This window comes from Rhinolophus sinicus, chromosome 12, assembly GCF_057876585.1.
Source record: "Rhinolophus sinicus isolate RSI-liver-muscle chromosome 12, RSI-T2T, whole genome shotgun sequence".
Classification (NCBI taxonomy): domain Eukaryota; kingdom Metazoa; phylum Chordata; class Mammalia; order Chiroptera; family Rhinolophidae; genus Rhinolophus; species Rhinolophus sinicus.
This window is the reverse complement of record NC_142512.1, coordinates 35,382,664-35,403,411: the sequence shown is the minus strand read 5'-3', so window position 1 is coordinate 35,403,411 and position 20,748 is coordinate 35,382,664. Positions and strand designations below refer to the sequence as shown.

At 42.7% G+C, this 20,748-nt stretch overlaps 2 protein-coding genes across 10 annotated transcripts in view; one reads left to right on the top strand and one right to left on the bottom strand.

The window, feature by feature from the left end:
- Nucleotides 1-1,383: 1,383 nt before the first annotated feature.
- On the bottom strand, nucleotides 1,384-12,370 carry ANKRD40 (ankyrin repeat domain 40). Its single transcript, XM_019730979.3, has 5 exons — nucleotides 12,033-12,370; nucleotides 6,868-7,016; nucleotides 6,006-6,485; nucleotides 4,462-4,643; nucleotides 1,384-3,796 (listed from the first exon to the last, which is right to left on the bottom strand). The coding sequence occupies exons 1-5, from the start codon at nucleotides 12,164-12,166 to the stop codon at nucleotides 3,650-3,652; spliced, it is 1,092 nt and encodes a 363-aa protein (XP_019586538.2). The 5' UTR covers nucleotides 12,167-12,370; the 3' UTR covers nucleotides 1,384-3,649.
- Nucleotides 12,371-12,451: 81 nt separating this feature from the next.
- Nucleotides 12,452-20,748, top strand: part of LUC7L3 (LUC7 like 3 pre-mRNA splicing factor) — a 28,262-nt gene continuing 19,965 nt past the window's right edge. For 5 of the 9 annotated variants that reach the window (XM_074320018.2, XM_088802200.1, XM_074320019.2 and 2 more), the window contains exons 1-2: nucleotides 12,452-12,656; nucleotides 16,529-17,193. In XM_074320018.2, coding sequence (XP_074176119.1) covers nucleotides 17,095-17,193 — 99 coding nt within the window. In that variant the 5' untranslated portion in view covers nucleotides 12,452-12,656; nucleotides 16,529-17,094. Of the gene's footprint in view, nucleotides 12,657-16,528; nucleotides 17,194-20,748 lie in introns of those variants that run through there. The other 4 variants (XM_088802205.1, XM_088802204.1, XM_019730977.3 and 1 more) reach the window with 4 other exon arrangements.

The window sequence follows — 20,748 nt, the reverse complement described above, 5'->3', positions numbered from 1 at the left end:
GACTGTAGATCCAAGAGCTTTGGGCTGGAAATATTGTCTTCACAGCCAAAATTCCCTGGGTAATTGCCAGTAGTTCCTGCTCTGCTGTGCAGATATTATAAAAAGGTGAGAAATAAAGCCCCTGAAATCTGACCCAAGCCCTCTTGGGAAAGCTGTGTGAACACCTCCACATTTGTCATCCCTCAGACCTCCTAGCCTGCTTCTCTGGGGGCTGAGAAGTGCATGGTGCTTCATTTCCTTGCTCCTTTAGAAGTCTGTTCCGGACAGGTCCCCATAACCAGTGAGGCCTCCGAGTCATTCATCTTCCACAGTCCGGCTGAAGCTGAATGTGGGAGGGGCACAGGAGCAGCCAGGCTGCCCCTGCCCTGACAGTCCCAGGCTGGTAAATGAGATGAGGGAGTGAATTAAATTTGATTTCTCGAGCAAGCCAATCATTTATTTTCTACAGGTCAGAGTCCACCTGCACAAGACCTTATATTTGAAATGGATCTCTTCTTTGTTATCTTACTAAGTTTTCTGATCTCCTCTCTCATTTCCTCTACCTTTATTCTTAGTATGATGTGACTGGTTGTGGGTGATGGTTTGTTATCTTCCCCCACCCTACGTGGATTGCAGTAGGTGTGGAGATGTCTCCTTGGATCTGGTTTTTCTGTACGGATTGGGTCGGCCTGAGCTGCAGGACCATTTGTTAAAGGTTAATCACATTTTGTTTGTTTTTTTTGGCAGGCTCTTTCTGCCCAGGATGTTTGTGAGTGTATGGAAGAAGACTTCCATCCTTGTGATAAAGCAAGTATGAAAGCACAAATGCCCAAATTATTCTGCCTCTGCTTGGTGCTAAGAAAAGGTCTCTGCTATGCTCACTGATTTATTAGACCAATTTGGCATGACGTCTGCTTTGTGAGGCTCTGGCTGCCCTAAACCAACAGAAATGCAGATTCATTCAGCATCATTGTCAACTAAAGATTCGAAGGTATAAGGCTGTATTTCCTCTCCTGTCTTGGGAGTTTGCTTCTGAGCTCATTGAGGCCCTGACAGGTGCTGACAGCCCAAAGGAGAGGCTCAGTTGTGTAAAGTAAATAGGATAATCAAAAAATGTGGTTAATAGAGGATGACCTCCATCTAGCTGGCTCAGCTACTCTGGGGAAATGAAGCTGACTGCTGTGAACTGGGAGGAAAGACACCGCACGAAATATCTGTCTCCAGGTGTCACTGATAAGGCATGAGCACCAAAGCAGCAGCCGGATGCAGGCTCAGGTGGGAAATGGTCCCTTCTATTCTTCCTCCGGAGTGTCTCGTCCCTGGGACTGTCCAACAATTTGAAGCCCCTATGATTAGAAGTATACTGCTGTTTAGGAAGGCCAAAATTAAAGAATATGGGCTCGGTCCGTTAATATTTAATTTTAATAATACTTGTTATATTTGAACAGTCAGCACACAAAGAAAAAAACCTTCAGTGAATGTTTACACAGTGTGAACTCATGCTTTAAATATGCAGTGGAGGAGGAGGGGTGAATTCACAGTTAACAAAACTAAAAAGAAATCTTTGTTATAAATTACACAAAGCATATAAAAATATTTCTCTGAATGCATAGATTAAGACTTTAAACTCACCTACCAGCAACTGTGCAGTCTTACCCTACTGCCATGCATACAAGTCACTTAACCACAGAGGACTTTATAGAGGAGAGAGACCAGGCGATGCAGGGCCCATCTCTCACCTGAGATGCCAAGACCCTCGCTCCCCGTTTCTTAAGCCCTGGAACTGTCTTGAAGCTACTCTGTAGTCTACCTCCTGGCCAGGGGCCTCCACTGCTTCAGAGAGTCTCTCTTTGACCTGGATGGCTGGAAGAGCTTTAACCCCAGTGATGTAGACATGAATTAATACTGAATTTATTTCCTCCAGGTAGAACTAGCCTTAATTTTATCAGTCAATTGTAACTTTTTTCAAAGGGAAGGGGAAAAAAGATTAGTATATCTAAATAACTAGCTTCTGATTGGTTGAAATCAAGGGAGGTTTCTTGTTTAAAGTACTTCAGAGAAAGGGAGTAATAAATAACCTTTACTCTGCTATGCAAACACTGTACAAGGGTAAGTAAGTCACCATCAGTAATTGGTGGAATATAGGTAAGTCACTGAACAGTGACTCCGTGAAGCTGGCCATGAAAACACCTCAACCTCAGCTCAGCGTTTGGGCAGCAGCAGGAGGCCATCATCTTAGCACCACATTCGCTTCCACTGACATATTCTGCACATTCTCTCTCAATCGTGTTCCAATAAAATTAACACAGTTAGGAAGTTAAGTTTCTTTGGAAACTATAGGCACTATGGGGAAAAAGCTTAAGACAGGGAGGCTCTTCAACAGCTGGGTTCAAACCCCTGCTCGCCTGTCTAAGTGTGCTCGTTCTTATTTCTAAAGTTAAGCTATTTTAACAAGACAGTGGCTTTTCTTTTAACACTGATGACACTGAAGGAAAGAAAAAGAATATTTGAATGCATTCTTTTAAAAAATTCTTATGTCATGCTCAAGAGTTTAATCGGGTGTGTTTGTCTTTTCCAGAACAAAGCCTGGTAGACTCACAATTGACTTCGTTAAGTGGATTGGTGTGGGTAGTGGGGGATCCCTAAGATCAAACAATTTGCTTATAAAAGAAACAGATTTCAGAGTTGTGTAAAAATCCTAATAATTTCAAAATAACCTTTATCTTTGATACAAAAATAAAGATGCTAACTCCTTTAGCTCAGTTTCCCACAATAACCTTTAAAATAGCAACAGATTCAGTCTCAAAAATTGCTTTTCATTTCTAGTGGAAAATGAAAGTGGAGAACATGGACAGGCAATGTTTGTGCTCTTCTTGTTCGGTGCAATTAAACAGATAGATGACAGGAATCATTTTAGAGTTAAAAAAAAAAAAAAAAAAAAAAAAGCGGTTGCTCTGTTGGAAAGCATCGGAGAGCCCTCTAGTGACCATGAAGGGGAGTTAATGCAGCGATGACAGTCTAGGCAATGGCAGACTAGAGAGAGAAACAGTCACGAATGTTTACAAAGGAAAAAGTGGGGGAGGGTAAGCTCTTTTGGTTAACAGCATATTTACAATTAGGTAAATGTATTCTTAAATACTTTTAACCTGAGTAATATTATAAATATGTTATATGAAACCTCAGTCACAAGACACACTAGAGCCCATTTGTCCAGTACCTGTGCTTCCCCAGTTTTCCTCTCCAGTTAGTTCACATTTCAGAATTGTGAGCACGCAACACCGAGAAAAGTGCATCCTGGGCCTTAGGTGCACTGTCAACAGGAGTAGCTAGAAATAGGCTCTGCTCCCTCTCAGCTTCTGCTTAGACAACTCTCTTACATGCTGCACGTAAAACACACTGGATAGAGAACCGTCGCTTCTGCCTCTCCAGGCCACTTCTCAGGTGTTCACAGCTTTGAGCAATAGGTTTATTGTGCACCAAGAGGCTTGGAAGAGTGGCACCGCTGCTTGGGGGTCAGGGGCTTCCTACCTTGGCAGAATGATGTTAGTGGGCACTGCTCAGTGGCACCGGGGCCCTCCCAGGCATCCAAGGCATTTAGATCAATGGCTTGTCCTTGGCCCAGAGGTGACGCACACTGTCACAATGCTCAGTGATAAAAGTCCCTGCTGCATTAGTAAGTCAGTTTTGAAGCTCTCCTGTTGTAGCAAGGCCTTTCAGTCAGTGTGGATGCAGCATTTCTGAACAGAAAATTATTTTCGCTTATCATTAGAACCAGTTCTAGCTCTTGGAAATCTTGGAGTCGAGCAACATCTTTATCCTAAAACAAAAATAGGTGAAACAGATTAAGAGGAGTCATTTGTCTCTATATGTTTGGTGTCCTGTGTTGGGTTGATACGCGTATCTTGGCTCATTTTAAAGCCTAGAAGCAAAAGAAAAAAGAAAATTCCTTTTGGCAGGCTGTCAGTGAGAGTGAGGGAATTCCCCAGGGGCCTGAGCGGGGTTGGAATGGTGGAAGCCATTAACAGCAGCTGCTATAGGATGAGCACACCTTGAAGGGAGAAGCAGGGCAGGAATCAGTTTTCCTCAGGTGCTCTGGGAAGCCAGAAACCTGATGTTCAGAGAACCCAGAGATGTTGAGAGGACCACAAATGTATGTGGGTTTGCCATATAATTTAACCTGGTTCTGACAGTGCACTAAGGTAATCCTTACAGATCACTATAGAAATAGCTAAAAATGGGTATATGTGAATGATAATTCAGAAAATTCTCTCTGGTAGCCTACAACTTTCAAAAATGCCAATGTCCCTATAGACCCAGTAGAGGAAAAGAAAGCTCAGTGATTACCTTTGGAAAACCACCCTTTGCTCCCTTTCTATTTTCTTTTCATTTCTTCAAGTATGACTTATATAACCAAGGAGGAAACTGGATGTTTTCCAAATGCAAAAAGCAACCAACCACTCATGTTTAACAGACTTGCCTTACCTTTCTTACCAGCGTATTGGGTAACTTTCTGATCTTCTCCACCTGATCCGGATTAACACCCAGCTCACAGCAACTCACTCTGAGTAATTCTTGGTAGGTGAGTTCCTGTCGGTCCAGTTCAATTTCAATGAAATCATTTTCTCGAAGAGATGGGTTCTGAATCCTCACCTTGAGTACCAGCTCTAGAAAAAAGAGGGATAAATGTCAATGAATGGTTCTGGCATAATCAGCCTATGTAATTTAAGATCTTTTCCAGAAGATGGTTATATTTAACCATGCCCCACGCTGGAGGCCTGTGCCACCCAATGAGAAAAACCAAGCACCATCAGCAGGATTTGCTCAGGCCTAATTCAGGCTCTGCTGGCACAGTTTCCTGCATTGTCTTCCCTACATTTAAGACTGTGGTTCACAAAGTAAGAAGGGGGTGGGGGTTGCGTGGGGTGGGGGTTGGGGAAGAGGACAACCATCACAGCATAGAAGGATAATTTACTTCTGCTGCTGGAACTAAGGAGGTAAAGGCTAAGAATGGGTTTAGGAGTCAAACTGCACAGCAGGGGAAAGAAGTGAAAGAAGGCTTGGGTAAGATATGAGTACATGAGTTACTCTAAAAAGATTTAACAATTGAGGATCTAAAGGTATTTATGAAGTATGAAATTCCTTGCAATAAACAGTGAAAGGGCAAAAAGCTACTAATAAAAATTAAAGTTTAACTAGGATTTCAATTCAGTACACCTTAATAAAGGGAGGCATTTTGGCTTTGGGAATAAACATCTTACTGCACCAGAAAGTAAGGAAATGCTCCAAGAGTGATAGAACACGTCCAAGGGACATAAGAACTGGCTTGAAGAAGCTCCCTCTGGGCAAATATGGCATCAAAGTAACAGTAATGATTACAACCCAATGAATAAAATAAGAATCTATGAACTTATACTGATATGAATGGAGGAGAAGGGAAATCCCTTCTTTACAGTAGAATACCAACTAATAAATAGAGAAAGAATGACAGGAAATCATATTCTACAAAATAATTGGCTTGGACTCTTTAAAAATATTGAGGTCCAAAACAATAGAGAAAGGCTGAGGAAACGTTACAGATCAAAGGAGACTAAAACAACATAACTAAATGTAATGGGTGATCCTGGGCAGAGGGCACCGTGGAGGGTGTGACGATAGCTACAAAGGCCATTGTTGAAACAACGGACAAAATTTAAATATGAACTGTGGATTAAAGAACAGTATTATATATCAAGATTACATTTCCTAAATTTGATAATTGTACTGTGTACAATTATGTAAGAGACTATCTGTGTTCTTAGGGAATACACGCTTAAATAATTCAGAGTAAATGGGCAAAAGGTAAACAATTTGTGAATCTGAGTAAAGAGAGTTCCTTGTACTAGTCTTGCAACTTTTCTGTAAATCTGTAATTAAGCTCAAAATAAATAAGTCCCACCCCAGGCCCCTCAAAAAAACCAGGAAGCAAAGCACTACACCTCTGGACACGTCTGCCCCTTTGCAGAGGCTGTTTGCTAATAAGGGGTTACCTTGCATATTAAATGGAAATGCTCCAGTGAAGAAAAATGGCTGGAATGCTGGCGCTGGCCCTGCATATGTCCCATTTTGAGGCTCCAGGGACACTGGTGGCTTGGACGGGACAGAAGAGAACAGTGAGCGACTCTGACTCACTGGTGGCTGACAAACAGGACCTGGTTTTGTGCTTTCTGGTGTTCTGAGTATAGCGGAGGGGGCAGACACATCCCCGTTTTGAACAAGTGCCAAAGAAGTACGGTCCTGAGGAAAGGCCCCTAGCAGGGGAGGTTCCCCAGAGGGGAGTAATGGAGGTGATCCATCTGCAGGGGGTGATGCAGGAGGTGTGGAGGGACCCCCATTCTGCAGCTTGGCCGAATCCTCTTCCACAGGGGTGTAGCTAAAAGGGAAAGCTGGGTTGGCCAAATAGTTGGGAACAAAGGGCGGTTCTGACTCCTTCAGCTGGGGTAGGTTGTCGCCATCATCATCATCTTCCACTTAAAAAGAAGAAAACAGAACGTTTACATAGCCTTTAAACATTACTAAGAAAAGAGTGTCTTGTGAAAGCTAGTGTCCTTTGGGATAGGACAAATACTTTGGTCAGTGTTTAGTGCCTTTTCAAGTCAAAAAAGAAAAGAATATTTCGTTAGGTTTATAATTACCATTTTTATCACCTTAAATTTTACAGATTAAAAAATAAAACCTTATAATGCCTACCTTTCCAGAAACAGCATGGAATTACCATCTTGGCATAGTAATACAGTCATTGCTTTTAGAAACAGACGGGTTGTTTGAATGGCAGCAAGAATGCAGCCAATAATAATACAAGTCTTCAATTTATTTGACAAAATCAAAAATTGCCCCCAAACGCAGACTCACCTCCCATAATCTTCCTGATTTCTCTCCTTGATGTTAATTGGACTGGCATTTCTCCTTTTGTGGTAAGAATCTCTTTGTCAGCTCCTGATTTTAACAAGTAAGAGACTACCTGACCATGATTGCGTTTACATGCCCAGTGTAAACAGGTCCTGTCCCAAAGAAAAGGAAAAAATAGAGTGATTTGAGATTTCAAATTCTGCGTGTTAGTAAATAAATAAATTCTGCATGTTAGTAAATAAATATGCAAGAGTTCAGCTAGCACTAGGAAACCAGGCTGGTAATCTCAACTTTTCTTTTCAGAAAGCACACGATCAAAATATTTAGTATGCTTACAATTTATTTTTAAATTTCATTTCAGGCCCTTGGGAGAAACGAATTTATCCTAGGAGTTTTCATTTCCATGGCTTCCAGAAGGCTGGCAGGCTGGTTGGCTAGATGAACTCTAACGGTATTGCTGAGTGTTACTCTGTCAGTGTCACTCATGAGATTGCCCCAGTCTCTCTAAAATATGTCTTTATATTGCCATATTCCTTTCTAGGGATTATGGAAAGTTGCTTCATATGCATCAAATATCATTTGAAGAATAAATATTATCAGGCAAATAACCATCTTCTATCTACAAGCGTGCTGTGCTGCTAAAATTATCATCATCACAGCAGATATTCCTGTCTGAAACTCAGTTGCTCGCTCTTTTCCTCTTTTTCTTTCCTTCACACACACACAAAAGGACTTCCAAATTTCCATTTTTAAAAAAGTTGGCTTCTCTAGTTCTCTCTGGGCTACAAACATACCCTCATTGGCTTAAATGTAAGGCACTGCACACAGACTTTAATTCCAAAGGCACTGTTAAAATGTATATCAACCACCAAAACTTGAGAATTCTTCTAACATACTAGACTCATTTAAGTCAAATGAATTATTTAATATTGTACACATAGGAGGAAATTATGCAGACTCTGAAGGGTTATTTTAACACTGCCTAGAAATATAATTAGTATGCCAGCAAAAACTCCATCTTAGCAGAAATGAAAGGATTCAGAGCTACTAAATTCATCCCCAGTTGCCAAAGCTGAATGATACAATGGAAGGAAAATACTTTTTCCTGCTCTGTTTTGAAATGCCCTCATTCACCAACTCTCCAATTGCACTGAGAGTTCAATTAGAGCTTATAGCCAAATACAGATATGGTAAAGAACAGAACATATGTTCAATAGTGAGGATTAGGTCACTAACCTGGGAAATATAATAGCTAGAAAGTTCATCTGGTTCCAGGAAAAAGCTGATTTTACCCTGGGCACCTTAACATTTATGACTTACAGCTTGTCTGGCTGTCTGGGAGCAACTCCATTGGTTCCAGAGTGACATTCCACAATAGTACTCATTAGAATTAGATTACTCAGGTGCCTTTAAGGTGCACTTTATGACAAAAAGACTGCCAATTTGGGAAATATAAGGGAAGAGTCTTGATCTAGACTTCTACAACATAAGCTCCGAGAGAAGATAAGAAAGTATCTGCTTGGGCATACATGTGCTTAATTAACATTTTGCTGAACGAGTGAACCAAGAAGATAGATGTTGCCAGGTGTAGAAGGATCCAGTGCGTCCTTGTCTCTGGGCAAACTGCAGCTGAGATTGTGTTTGTGTGTGGCTATCTGTGGCACAGGTTTGAAAAGTGAGTAATTATAATAAGCGAGCGCTCAAAAATGAATGGAGCACGATGAGAAAAATATGTTCCCTTTTGGAAATAAAGTGCTCACTTGCTAGTAGTAAATCATGACAAACGTGTTCATGACAAGCTTGAGAGTGAAGGAGGTAATTTACGGCCAGTGGGTCTGAGAGACTCTGGGAAAAGCCACGTAGCTAAAATATCACCCTTAAAGTGGGGTTAAGTCAACCCTGCGCCCTGCGTGATCATTTACAGTCAAGACCTGTGTGGCTCTGAGCAGTCATAGCTCAGAACCACTGCCGCCAGGCTATATTTTCAACTTCTTCATGAGGCATACTTGTTCCTTAAAGCCACGGGGTATGCATGACATTTCAATTACAATTGATGTGGGAGTTCTATCTTTGAACTTCAACTCTTGAAGCTTTAAATTTGCAGCCAGAATATCCTATTAGTGTTGGGAAGTATTTCAGACCAAAGGACTGGGCATCATTCATCAGTGCAGAAATTGTGGTTACTGAGCAACCAAAAACTGACAGCAGTAACCATCCTGCTTTCTATGCTAGAGAGTAAGTTTTTAGAGGATAATCTTTATATCTCATTATGCAGCACACTGCTGAATAATAAAATAAACACAGATATAATGCTTTACATGCTGGACATTGGTCTAAAAACATTACATATATTAACTTATTTAATCTTGTAAACAATCTAAGCAACCCATGAGTTAAATACTGTTATCAACATTTCACAGATGAGGAAACAGAGGCAGTCAGCAAATAAATAAGCAAAACAGTGCTTTGTGGTTAGTAAGTGTTAAAGGGACAATAAAGCAAGGAAAGGGATTAGGGGATGCCAGAGACAGGGGAGGGGCATGGTGCAATTTTAAATTGAGGGTCAATGAAAGGCTCACCGAGGTGACATCTAAGCTAAGACCTAAAGGAGGTGAGGGAGCCAAAGCATTTTAGATGGAGAGAAGAGGAAACACAAAGGCCTTGAATCATGGCTGTGCCCTGGTGTTTCAGGAAAAGCAAGGAGGCCAGGGTTGCAGAATGAAGAAAGCAAGAGGGCAAATCCAGAGATGAGGCATAGAGGTAAGGAGAGAGGATTGGGGGACAGGGAGTAGAAGCTATAGGGCTCTTACTATGGGCTCTTACTCAGCGTGAGATGGGACCCATAAGAGGGTTTTGAGGAGAGTGAAATGATCCGGCCTATGTTTTTAGTTAGGCTGCTGTGTTGAAAAAAGACTCTAAGGTATAACGGTTAGGAGCAATGATCCAGGTGACAGAATGACGGCGGCTCTGTACCAGAGGTGTAGTGGTAGAGCCAGTGAGAAGTGGTCAGATTCTGACTGTAGCCGAAGGTGGAGCTGGCAGAATTAGCCAATGACTGGATGTGGGGTGTGAGGAAAAGACAGGAGGCAAGGAGGGCACCCGAAGCTTCTGGCCTGAGCACCTCAGATACTGAAATGAGAACACGGAGAAGCAGGCTTGGGGCAGTCAAACGGATGAAAGGAGACTAGGAATTCAATCTTTGACATGTTGCATTTGAAATGCCTATTTAGACATCGGCCCCAATTAAAGCTATGAGAAGCCTCTTCAGGTTATTGCAGATTCAACTTACATTAAGACCTAAGTGGCTTTATTAAACGATTCATGCATTGGGCAGTATCCCATCTAGCAAACAGAAGGGAGCTGCGAGAAGTTGCACAAAATGGAGGATTTTTATAGGCAGACACTGGGCGGGACAAGAAATTTATTAACATAAGGCAACAAAGGATCACTTTTTTCAGACACGTGTGCTTTTCTTCGGGGAAGGGCAACAGGGTTCTTATCAGGCAGATTACCACACTAGTATCGATCAGGAAATCCCAGACTGATTGGCATAAGGTCACATTTCTGGGATGGGCTGAAACTGCAATTAAGTCTTGGTTTGCTGTCCTTGGGGCCTTGGGGCCTTTGGCCTGTTCCTTTTTTTCCAGCAGTGCCTACTGTGTGGTAGGCATTATAGTAAGGAAAGTGGGGACTAAAAGTCAGATGCTGGGTTTGTTTCCCAGCTCCACTAGGTCCTGTAAATGCTATGACTTTGGGGAAATTACTTAATCTTTCTGGGCTTCAGTTTCCTGATCTGTAAAATGGAGAGAGTAACAATAGCTACATCCCTGAGTAGTTGTGAATAATACACGTAAAGCACTTAGAACCTCGTTTGTGCTACTGAGCAAGCTCAATAAATGTTAGCTATTTAGGTTATGCTTCATCGTGTTAAATGTTCACAATATTCTCCTGAAATAATTTGAAAATGAAGTGACTCCAGCAAGTTGGAATAGCTAGGCAGGAACGGACAGGAAAGACCAGCCTCATTCTTCTACACGACACTGCCTCTCAGTGCCAGAACAGTGATTCACAGCTTGTGAAACACCGAAGAATGTCAGAAAAGATACACACAAAACAGCAAGCTTGTTTGCAAACACTTTTAAACAAAACAAAACAGCAGTATCTGTCTCCTAGGTTTCTCAAAAGTTACCCAGGCTGGATTCTTTAGAGTAAGGAGGTAGATAGATTTGTGAGGAATCAGGAAACCATGGTTCTGGTCCTGGCTATTATATTAATAGTTGTGTGACCTAGAGCAAGTTATTTTCTGGGGTTAAACCCATCTCCATTGTTGCTTTCAGTTCTAAATGATTCCACTTAAAAAAATAAAAAAATAAAACATTTGCAAACCGACTTTTACTCTAAGCCAGCAAAGTAGACTGGATCAAATATTTTAAATTTAAATGTGAAGAAGGCAGAATAATACCACACTCAGTAACGTAACACTAAAAATTTGACTACCAGCACATCTTAAAATGAGACTCCTTAGTTAACTGGGAAGGACTCAATTGCAGGCAGGCATCTAAACCTTTGGATCAAATTCTGTATCTGAACTTGTAAAAGGAAAACAAAGCAAAACACTCTAGAGAATAAATGAATGAGTCTTCCCTCAACAGGCAACTGTAGGCAGCAGCAATCACTGCTGCAGTGAGACACAGAGAAGCAGAGTCGTGATGCCAGTGACTTTTTTTTCTCCTGGTCTTGGTAAAAGAAATCGTGCTAATTTATAAGATTCATATTTGCTCAGTTGCTTATGCTTTTTGCTCTGCACAGTTGTGTTCTTCAGAAGCACCTTTGGCAAAATAATTCAACATTCAAACTGGATGAGCTCCATATTAGCGTGAGAATCGTAGCCAGCAGCGTTCAAGCCAATTTCGCCAGGGGATGCGGGGATCGCGGGGGCGCCAGGGGTCGGGGGGGCGCTGCCTCGGGAGGACGACGTGGGTCAGGATTTAGGCAGGCCGCGTTCCGGACTACACCAGGTAGGGGGACCGGGCTGGCCTCAAGCGCTCACAACCTCAGAGGCCCCAGGCGCCAGGCCACGCCTTTGCTGGTGTCGCCCAGATGACGGGCGACCGTCCGGCGCCCGGGCCCGCAGCTCTGACCCTGGGCCTCCCCCGCTCCCCACTTACCAGCCGTTGACCTCATTTTGGGAGTTCACATCCACCCCGCTCTCCACCAGTTTCTGCACCTCCCGAATGTCCCCCAAGGCCGCGGCCTCCCGCAGCCTCTCCTGCTGCTCCTTCTGCTCTAGGAGAGCGCTCATCTTCCCCTCGGACCCAGGTCCCACCTGGACCCGCCCTCCCGCCCTGCCCCGCTCCGGGCCTGTCAGCGCCGCCGCCGCCGCGGCCCACTCCTGGCCATGGGGAGGGAGAGTGGGGACCGCCCGCCCTGCTCGCGCCGCCGCCTGCGCCCGGCCCGGGGCTTCTGCTCCCTCCCGCCGGCCGCCTGCGGCGGGCTCAAGCCTCCTCCCCGGCCGCGCCTCTCGCAGGCCGGCTCCGGGGGACCCTATTCAGAGTGACAACGCTGACCCAGATATTTTCCGTTCCTACCCTCGGCCCTGGCGCCCGGGCAGGCTGTTTATGTAACTGCTGCACAATATCTGCTGTGATTCATGGACTATTTTTAGACCTCCCTACCCCACAGCTTTAAGGGAGGAGGACGGACACATGGAAAGAAAAAAAAAAAGCATACTTGAGAGCCAGAAAAGCCTTATCCTCTGGCGCAGGCTGTTTACCAGGCATCAAAAATAATTGGTAGGTCCCCCCCCCACACCTACCCGGTTTGGCTCTTTTTCTTTATCTGAGCCAACTCTTACCCAGCAGGATGGGGAAATGGGCTAAAAACGATCCTACTATTATATGCCCATTATTGCAGAGATAGATTACACTGTTCTTTCTTCTTTTGACAGTGCTTGGGACCATTCAGTTCTAATATTTATTTCAATTGCTGTTGTTTTGCATCTTATTTCTTCTAACAGGGATTTCTTCTAAATTGGCTTTCAGGCAAAATATTTACATTCTGCCTAGAGTCTATAAACTGTAATTTATTACTGCTTATAAATCACCATTAATTACTCTTCATGTAAGGTCATGTAAGGAAAAAAAGAAGGAAAAGAACACCAAAGAGGCTTTGGAGCTATCCTGGTCCTAATACCAGGAGCTCCAGGGAGAGCGATGGTGTGGATATAAATAGTGTTTTGCCTGACTCTTTGCCTAGGCAGTCTAATGATGCTCAGAGCCTGGCTTGGCACTATTTTACTACCCAGTGGGAGGAAAAGAAAATATTGTTTTGCTGAGCTCAGGTGCTGCAAGAGATTTTCCAATATGGCACAGGATGGAACCTTGCAGGTGGGGTCAGGAGTATTAAGGAAGGCAATAACCAGTGGTGAAAAGGAGGAAGGCCTGAACAAACGGAGGAGATGAAATAGGAAGGGACAAATTTAGGCATGGAGTTTTCATTTCCCTCTTTTGGGGGCTGCCCAGGGCCTGTGCAGTAAGCATTTTTCTTGCTACTGTTAAGAAAACCAACATGTGTCTGTTTATTTATTATGACACAATAATTAACATAGTACACAGTGCATACCAGGTGATGCAGAATATAAATTAACTGCACACTTAAGTTGACCCCCACTGCAAACTGGAACTCTGATTGAGCTTACATTTTCCTTTGTCTCCCAATTTAAATTTTAATTCTCCGATATAGCATGATACTTCATCTGAACTGCCTTGCATGGCACTGGAATTGGGCCCTTTAACACAATTTGAATGACATGGGAGTAGGTAGTCACCTCTTTTTTAAAAAAGCTGTTTAAAAAAATCAGTAGTGACTGCACTCAAAAGACTGAGTTCTTGTTGTAAGAGTTTCTTTGTCAAATTTCCCTTCCTTAAAAGGATTATAGCATGTACTCTGCAATAACTATTGAATTGGTGAATATTAATTTCTTAAACTCATCCTCTGCTTATCTCTTAACTCCAAGCTCTTGGTTACACGCACATAAAAAAAAACAACAAACAAACAAACAAAAAATCCCACCTTTCTCCACAAACAAAATCTCTAATCTTGGCTATAGCTGAATGCAAGCTGATGGCTATTTTATTGCTTCAATTTATTTATACTTTGTCTTATGTCGAGGGAATTATCGGACTCACTGGGTGTATTAAGCAGGCACTGTTCTAACCACTGAAGATGCTGCTGCAAACTAAATCAGAGTCCCTGACTTCAAAGAGCACACAGTCTAGTGGGAGAGAGGAGGCAAACAACAGAATGTGGAAAGTATTACAATAGAAACAGTATGGCATATGGCATAGTGGTTGTGAGCATGGAGATTGAGACTAGATTGCCGCAGTTTGTATCCCAGGTTTGCCTCTCCTATAATCTTGGATGAGTTAGTTACTTGACCTTTCTGTGCTTCAAATTCTGCATCTGCCAAATAGGGATGATAATCATAGCACCTGTTTTGTAGGACTGTTCTATGGGTTGAATTAATATGTGTAAAGCCTGGACATTGGAAACACTCAATGGATCGTAGGTATGTTACAACAAGGTTAAGTCAAGGAAGAGCCCAATAGGATGGGAGGTCAGGAAACAAGGGTAACACCCCGGTTTCTGGCTGGGTAGATAGTGGTGCCATTTATTGGGATTTGGGACAAAGAATGAAGAGATCTCAGGTACGGGTGATGAATTTGCTTTTGAATGTACTGAATTGAGCTTTCTGAAGACCTTTAATTACCACTACTATCAACACTTATTGCTAGGCAATACACTAAGTGCTGTACATGAATTATCTATGAATGATTTCATTTAGTACCCAAAATAACCTATTATTATTATTACTATTATCATCTGAGGCTCAATGCCATGCCGCTTAATGAAGGAGCAAGGTTTTGAAATCAAGCAGTTAGACTCCAGAACCTGTGCTTTCTTTTCTGATTTTCATTTAAATGGAGCTGCCCATTAAACAGTTGTGTATATGAGTGTGGCACTCGGGAAGGAGTTCTGGGCTAGTGATTTGGATTTGGCAGTCATCAGCAAAAGGCGCTAGCTGAAGACATGGGAATGGAAGAGACTGCCCCAAGAGAGTATATTGAGTTCTGAAAGAAGACAGCCAAAGATAGAATCCCAAAGAATACCCAACATTTTAATGATAGAAAAGGAGAAATCCTCAAATGAGACTGAAGAGGAGCAGCTGGAATAGTAGGAGGAAGAGCAAAGGAGTGGGAGGATTTGGAGAAAAGAGTGATTCATCGGGTCAAATGCTGCAGAAAAGGCAAGAAGAAAGAAAGGACTAAAAAGTATAGAATGAATTTATCCACAAGGAGATTATTGGTGATCTTGGAGAGGGAGGTTGCAATGGAGTGGTGGGGATGGCAGCCAGATTATAATGGGGTTAGGAGTGAACCGTAGTTACCTCCTAACGTGTTAAATACTGTGGAAGAATGTGAGACTATAAGGATGAATAAGAAATGGCATCTGGCCTAAAGAACTTTCTCATAGTTCTGTTCTCTAAAAGTCCAAGATCAAGGTGTCAGCAGGTTTGGTTTCTCCTGGGGCCTCTCTCCTTGGCCACCTTCTGGCTGCATCCTCACAGCTGCATCCTCACGTGGTCTTTCCTCTGTTGTTCATCCCTGGTGTCTGTGTGTCCAAATTTCCTCTAAGGACACCAGATTGGATTGGGGCCCACCCTCAAGGCCTCATTTTTCTTTTTTCTTTTTTTTTAAAGATTTTATTGGGGAAGGGGAACAGGACTTTATTGGGGAACAGTGTGTACTTCCAGGACTTTTTTTCCAAGTCAAGTTGTTGTCCTTTCAATCTTAGTTGTGGAAGGTGCCATTCAGCTTCAAGTATTTGTCCTTTCAGTCTTAGTTGTGGAGGGCGCAGCTCAGCTCCAGGTCCAGTTGCCATTGTTAGTTGCAAGGGGCGCAGCCCACCTTCCATTGCGGGAGTCGAACTGGCAACCTTGTGGTGGAGAGGACGCGCTCCAACCAACTGAGCCTTCCAGGAGCTCAGCGGCAGCTCAGCTCAAGGTGCCCTGATCAATCTTAGTTGTAGGGGGTGCTGTCCACCATCCCTTGTGGGAGTCGAGGAATCAAACTGGCAACCTTGTTATTGAGAGCCTACTGGCCCATGTGGGAATCCAACCGGCAGCCTTTGGAGTTAGGAGCGCGGAGCTCCAACCGCCTGAGTCACCGGGCTAGCCCTAAAGGCCTCATTTTAACTTAATCACCTCCTAAAGGCCTTATCTCCAAATACAGTCACATTTTCAAGTACTGGGGATGAGGCCTTGAATTCTTTGCTTGGCTGGAGACTTACCATCTTTTAGGTCTTATGTCATTTCCAACAGAGAGGCTGCTCGCTTACTCTTTGACAGAACCCTGCATTTCCCCCTCATCATAACAGCTAATGATTAAATGAATGAACTCAAAATGTGTTGCACCTGTTCTACCTGTCTTACATTGTATCAATTAATTTAATATTCACAGTAACTTCATGTACCTGGCACATAAGTACTCAGGTATTTGTTGAATGAATCAACAATTCTTTTAAAAGTCCAGACTGGGAAACATCCATACTCCACGTGACCCTCTAGAAACCGGCTTATCTCTTTCTGCTTTGATTTCCCACCCAGTGAATCCGGGGAATCCGGGTGCGAGGACCAAGCCATGTAGAAGAGGCGGCAAATGCAGTGACTGGGAAAATGGAGTCAAAACATGGAATGAGTCCTGATCTTCAATTTTCTCCACTGGAAGATGGCACCGAGTGCGTTGAGTGGGACAAAGGGATACACTGCCCTTTTCTCCATTTCGGAGCCGTGTCAAAACTTCAAGACGTAGGCTCCTATTTCTCACTGTGAAAGAGCTCAGGAAGACCGGCCTTGTGGAAACACACGGGCTGAGTTACCGTGCGCAATAGGCAAACAGCGAAATCCAGGCCTGGCCTCGGCAGGCCCCGCCCCTAGGCCGGCGGAAGCGGGCCCGACCTCGCCTCCCAGGCTTGGGCGTGTCCCCAAGGGCGCACGCGCGTGCACGGCATGCTGGGAAAGCTCCCGCGCGGCGGCCATTTTGTCTTATCGGCTCCTTTTCAGAGGAGGCTTTTTCGGCCTGCGAGCGGGCAGGAGAGGTTAGCGACGGTGTCGCTGGCGTTGTCTTCGGTTGGTGCCAGGGCTGGTGGGAGCAGCCGCCCGAGGAAAGCACCATGATTTCGGCCGCGCAATTGTTGGATGAGTTAATGGGCCGGGACCGAAACCTCGCCCCGGATGAGAAGCGCAGCAACGTGCGGTGGGACCACGAGAGCGTAAGTCCCGCGGGCTTTGGGCCTCTGCCGGGGCGCCGTGGGGGAAGGGAGCGGGGCGGACTTGGGCCCGCAGGGCCCGCGGCGCAATTGGGTGCCAGGGCCACGCCGGGGTTGAGTGTGTCTGACCCCTTGGCGGGAGGGAGCTGAGAGCATGGCCCGGGAGGGAGGAGTCCGCGCGGATCCAGGGAAAAGGGGTGATTTGTTTTTGTTGTTGTCTTAGTATCGAGGAAGTCAAGAGGGCTCTTGGCAGAATTGAAAAGCACCTTAATAAGGCAAGGAAGCGCGGGAAAGGAGTATTACATCTAGAGGCTCCTGAATTTTCATCTCGTTGTGAAATAAAAGGACAAATTCTTCCCCGTTATTTGGATTGAGCGTCGTATTTAGCCCGAAGTTTCTGGCCCAAATTAGTGGTAAAAATCGTGGCAGTATGTTATTTCAGTAACGGTCCAATTTCTGAATGGACGCTTATATAGGGAAATAAATTTTTGAAAGAGGTCATAACTTGGTAGGGTTTACCGTTATGATTTACAAATAATGTTTGCTAGCAGTACGTTCTAGTAAGCACTTCATGTAGACAGATGGTTGTCAAGGCCTTTCCTTTCACATAAAACCCATTGGAGTAACGGTAAAACCCTGTAAGGATAAATATTATAACCCCAGAGTCACACATGAGACTTGAGAGGCTCACCCAAGATCTGTTGGCAAATTAAGTGGAGAGACTAAATCGTTGTAATCCTGTTCACTTTCCACAATTCTATGCAGCTGATTCTCTGAAAATACCACAATGTATATCAGGTGTTTTGAACGTGCAGTATACGTTTATTTTAGGTCTTAACCTGAAGAAGAGGTATAGAATTTAAGTTTTACTTGGCTTGCGGTTATAACCAAACAACATAGTAATTTCAAAGCAGTTGCTATTCAAAATATGAAGGAATAGTTAAATACTGCTTTTTATAGAAAGTTAGTTGCTTCTTTTTAAACATAGGCTTTGATCAGTAGAATCTGTTTTGCAGTGTGAAAACAGGTTAGTGCTAGATGAGTCCTTTCGGTACCTTAAAATGTAAGTGTTTGACTAGAGTATTGGGATGCTACCTGATTTCAAAGTATGAAATGTTACTGTAGAATTCACTGTGTGGGGTCAGATTCACCTATATGTGGTTGACCTCAAGAGAGGTGAAGCTTTTTAAAAGTTTTGTTGTTTCTTTAATATTTGGGGGGGATCCCCCCACTTGTCCAAATAGAAGACAGATTAACTTTGTTGCTTGTCTAGACCCTCTTTTTTTCTAGGCATCTCTTTGTCACTGTAAAGTAACTTTTTCTTTAACCACTTAACTTAGTAATCTTCCCGTCTGAGTTTTGCCAAAAAAAAAAAATAAATAAATAACAACAAAAAACCCAACATTATGATGTAGTTGATGTGCAGAGAGGACATTTATCTATTTTGAAGGAAAGAGAATTGCTTTTGATTGCCTGCTCATCAACTGGAGCAGCCCGTGTGGGTGCCTCCTTGGTTTTGAACACGTGTTGTGGAGAAACTTTGTTTTCTTGGTGGTATTTATTGCCACCTTGCATTATATGTTACCGGTTTATAACCTTAGCAGTGAGGCTCTCAGAATAGCAATTTAGGTTTTATGTCATTTCAGCTGTAATAAATCTGCTTTGCTTTCCGTTTTTAGTGCCGCTCACTTTGGTCCTTGTCACCAAAATATTTTATGCCTTTAATGACATTGTACTGACAGATTGCACTTCATTCTAGATTCAGGGATTTGAAAAAGTCATTTACTGGTTTTTCAGATTCAGGTCTGCAGGGAAACGGTTGGCATTAACCAGGAACAAAGCACATGGCCTCTTCTAAATAAGTCGAAATTACTGTAGGGTATAATAAACCTGGGGAGGTTCCTGGAATCACTTCCGGGTCGTTTGCGTATCTTACGCTGTTGGCTGTTAGCGCTAAAATCTTGGAGTAATGGACAACGCCAGCATATACTGTTAGGGTTTCACCATCACTGTAACCTGATGTTTCAAAATATTTTTGCATTGCTATTGTATATAAAAATTTTTTTTTGCAAGACTTGCCCTAGATGGGAAAAGTGATTTCAGCTGGGTGGGGTTCTTTTGTTTAACAATTGAAATGGAAACTTCACCTTAGTGTTAAAAGTAGTTTCTAAACGTCTGTATCTGCGCTGTAGGATTTTAAACTGCAGGTATCTGTATCTCACCCCTGCCCCCAATTCTGATTTTAATTCTATAGGTTTGGGGGAAGGCCCCAGAAATCTGCATTTTAGGAAACGGCCTCATACATTCTATTGCTTCCTGACCTATATTAGTTCTGGGTTTTTAATTGAGTAGCACTTGGGAAAGCTTGTTTTTAAGTGAAGGATGCATTCTGTAATGCAAATTATCGACCTTTCATTTATTTTGTAATGATGTATGTATAACCACAATCAAAATTGAATCTTGAAAAGTGCCTTACTGGGATTGGGATTAGTATTTAACAGGCGTTTCCACCTTCTTTGCAGATTGCTCTGGATCTGAGCTAAAGTCAAATCAGCTTTAATACTGTTCCAAGGATTCATTGGCATACCTTCTTACCTCGTTTGTTGACATTTTATATTTTCTTGAGATTATTGGTATTTTGCATTGAGCAGTTTGTTTGCTCTGCTTTATTAATCCTCACCAACCACAGTGATGACAAAAGCATATGATTTTAACTGCCTAGCGTGAGCATCTTTCTGTTAGTGTGTCCACATGGGAAGATTTCAGTATTTGCCAGAAAAGGCATTAGTAGCCTTGTAATCATCTGAATAGATAACAGAAATTTTGTAGTTCGAATTGAGGTTTTTACATTATAGCGCTCAACCCAAATGTGAAGTTATGTAACTGCTGGCTTAACTCTGATTCTAATAATATCGAAAATTAGATTTCTTTCATCATTTATCAAATTCAACTTTGCCTTTTACTCCGTGAAGGTTTAATGATTTATGAAGGGAATTGAACTAAATGTTCTTTTCTAAAATCTTCAGAATGTTAGCAAATGTTGTCATTGACACTGAAAGTTATTTAGAAAAGAAAAAAACAGTTAAGGCTTCTGTCCACATTTTTACTTTAACATCTTAAAAAAGGGATTCAGAATTTGGGAAGGAAGATTGGAAGCAAAAAAATAATAATTATAGTGCCTGACATCTAGTATAAGTATTTTAATAGATAGTTTTAATTCAAAATCACCAGAATGTTCTTTCTGTCAGAAATGGAGGCATTTCCTGCCTTATTCTATATAGTTCCTGGTAAGTATTGGACTTCTTGAATTGCCAGCAGTCTGTGTTATATGTGTATTTAACTGCTGTTTGCTTTTTCTCCCAAAAACGTAGACAAGAAGTAGGGGAACAGTATAATGAACTCTCTGTGTACCCAAACCCAATATGACTTTATGAATATCAGCGCATGGCCACTATTATTTCCTCCCCCTTCCATTATTTTGAAGCAGTTCTATCACTTCAATGGTAAAGACATCATTATGTATTTCTATAATACAAAGACTTAAAAAAAAACCACAAT

Bases quoted from the DNA above. Each gene is read 5' to 3' on its own strand.
- ANKRD40 (XM_019730979.3), bottom strand. From the start codon at position 12,166: ATGAGCGCTCTCCTAGAGCAGAAGGAGCAGCAGGAGAGGCTGCGGGAG. The intron at 7,017-12,032 runs GTAAGTGGGGAG...TCTTTGGGACAG, and splicing joins CAAAATGAGGTCAACGGCTG to GACCTGTTTACACTGGGCAT. The intron at 3,797-4,461 runs GTAAGGCAAGTC...TTTTTGTTTTAG, and splicing joins CCAATACGCTGGTAAGAAAG to GATAAAGATGTTGCTCGACT.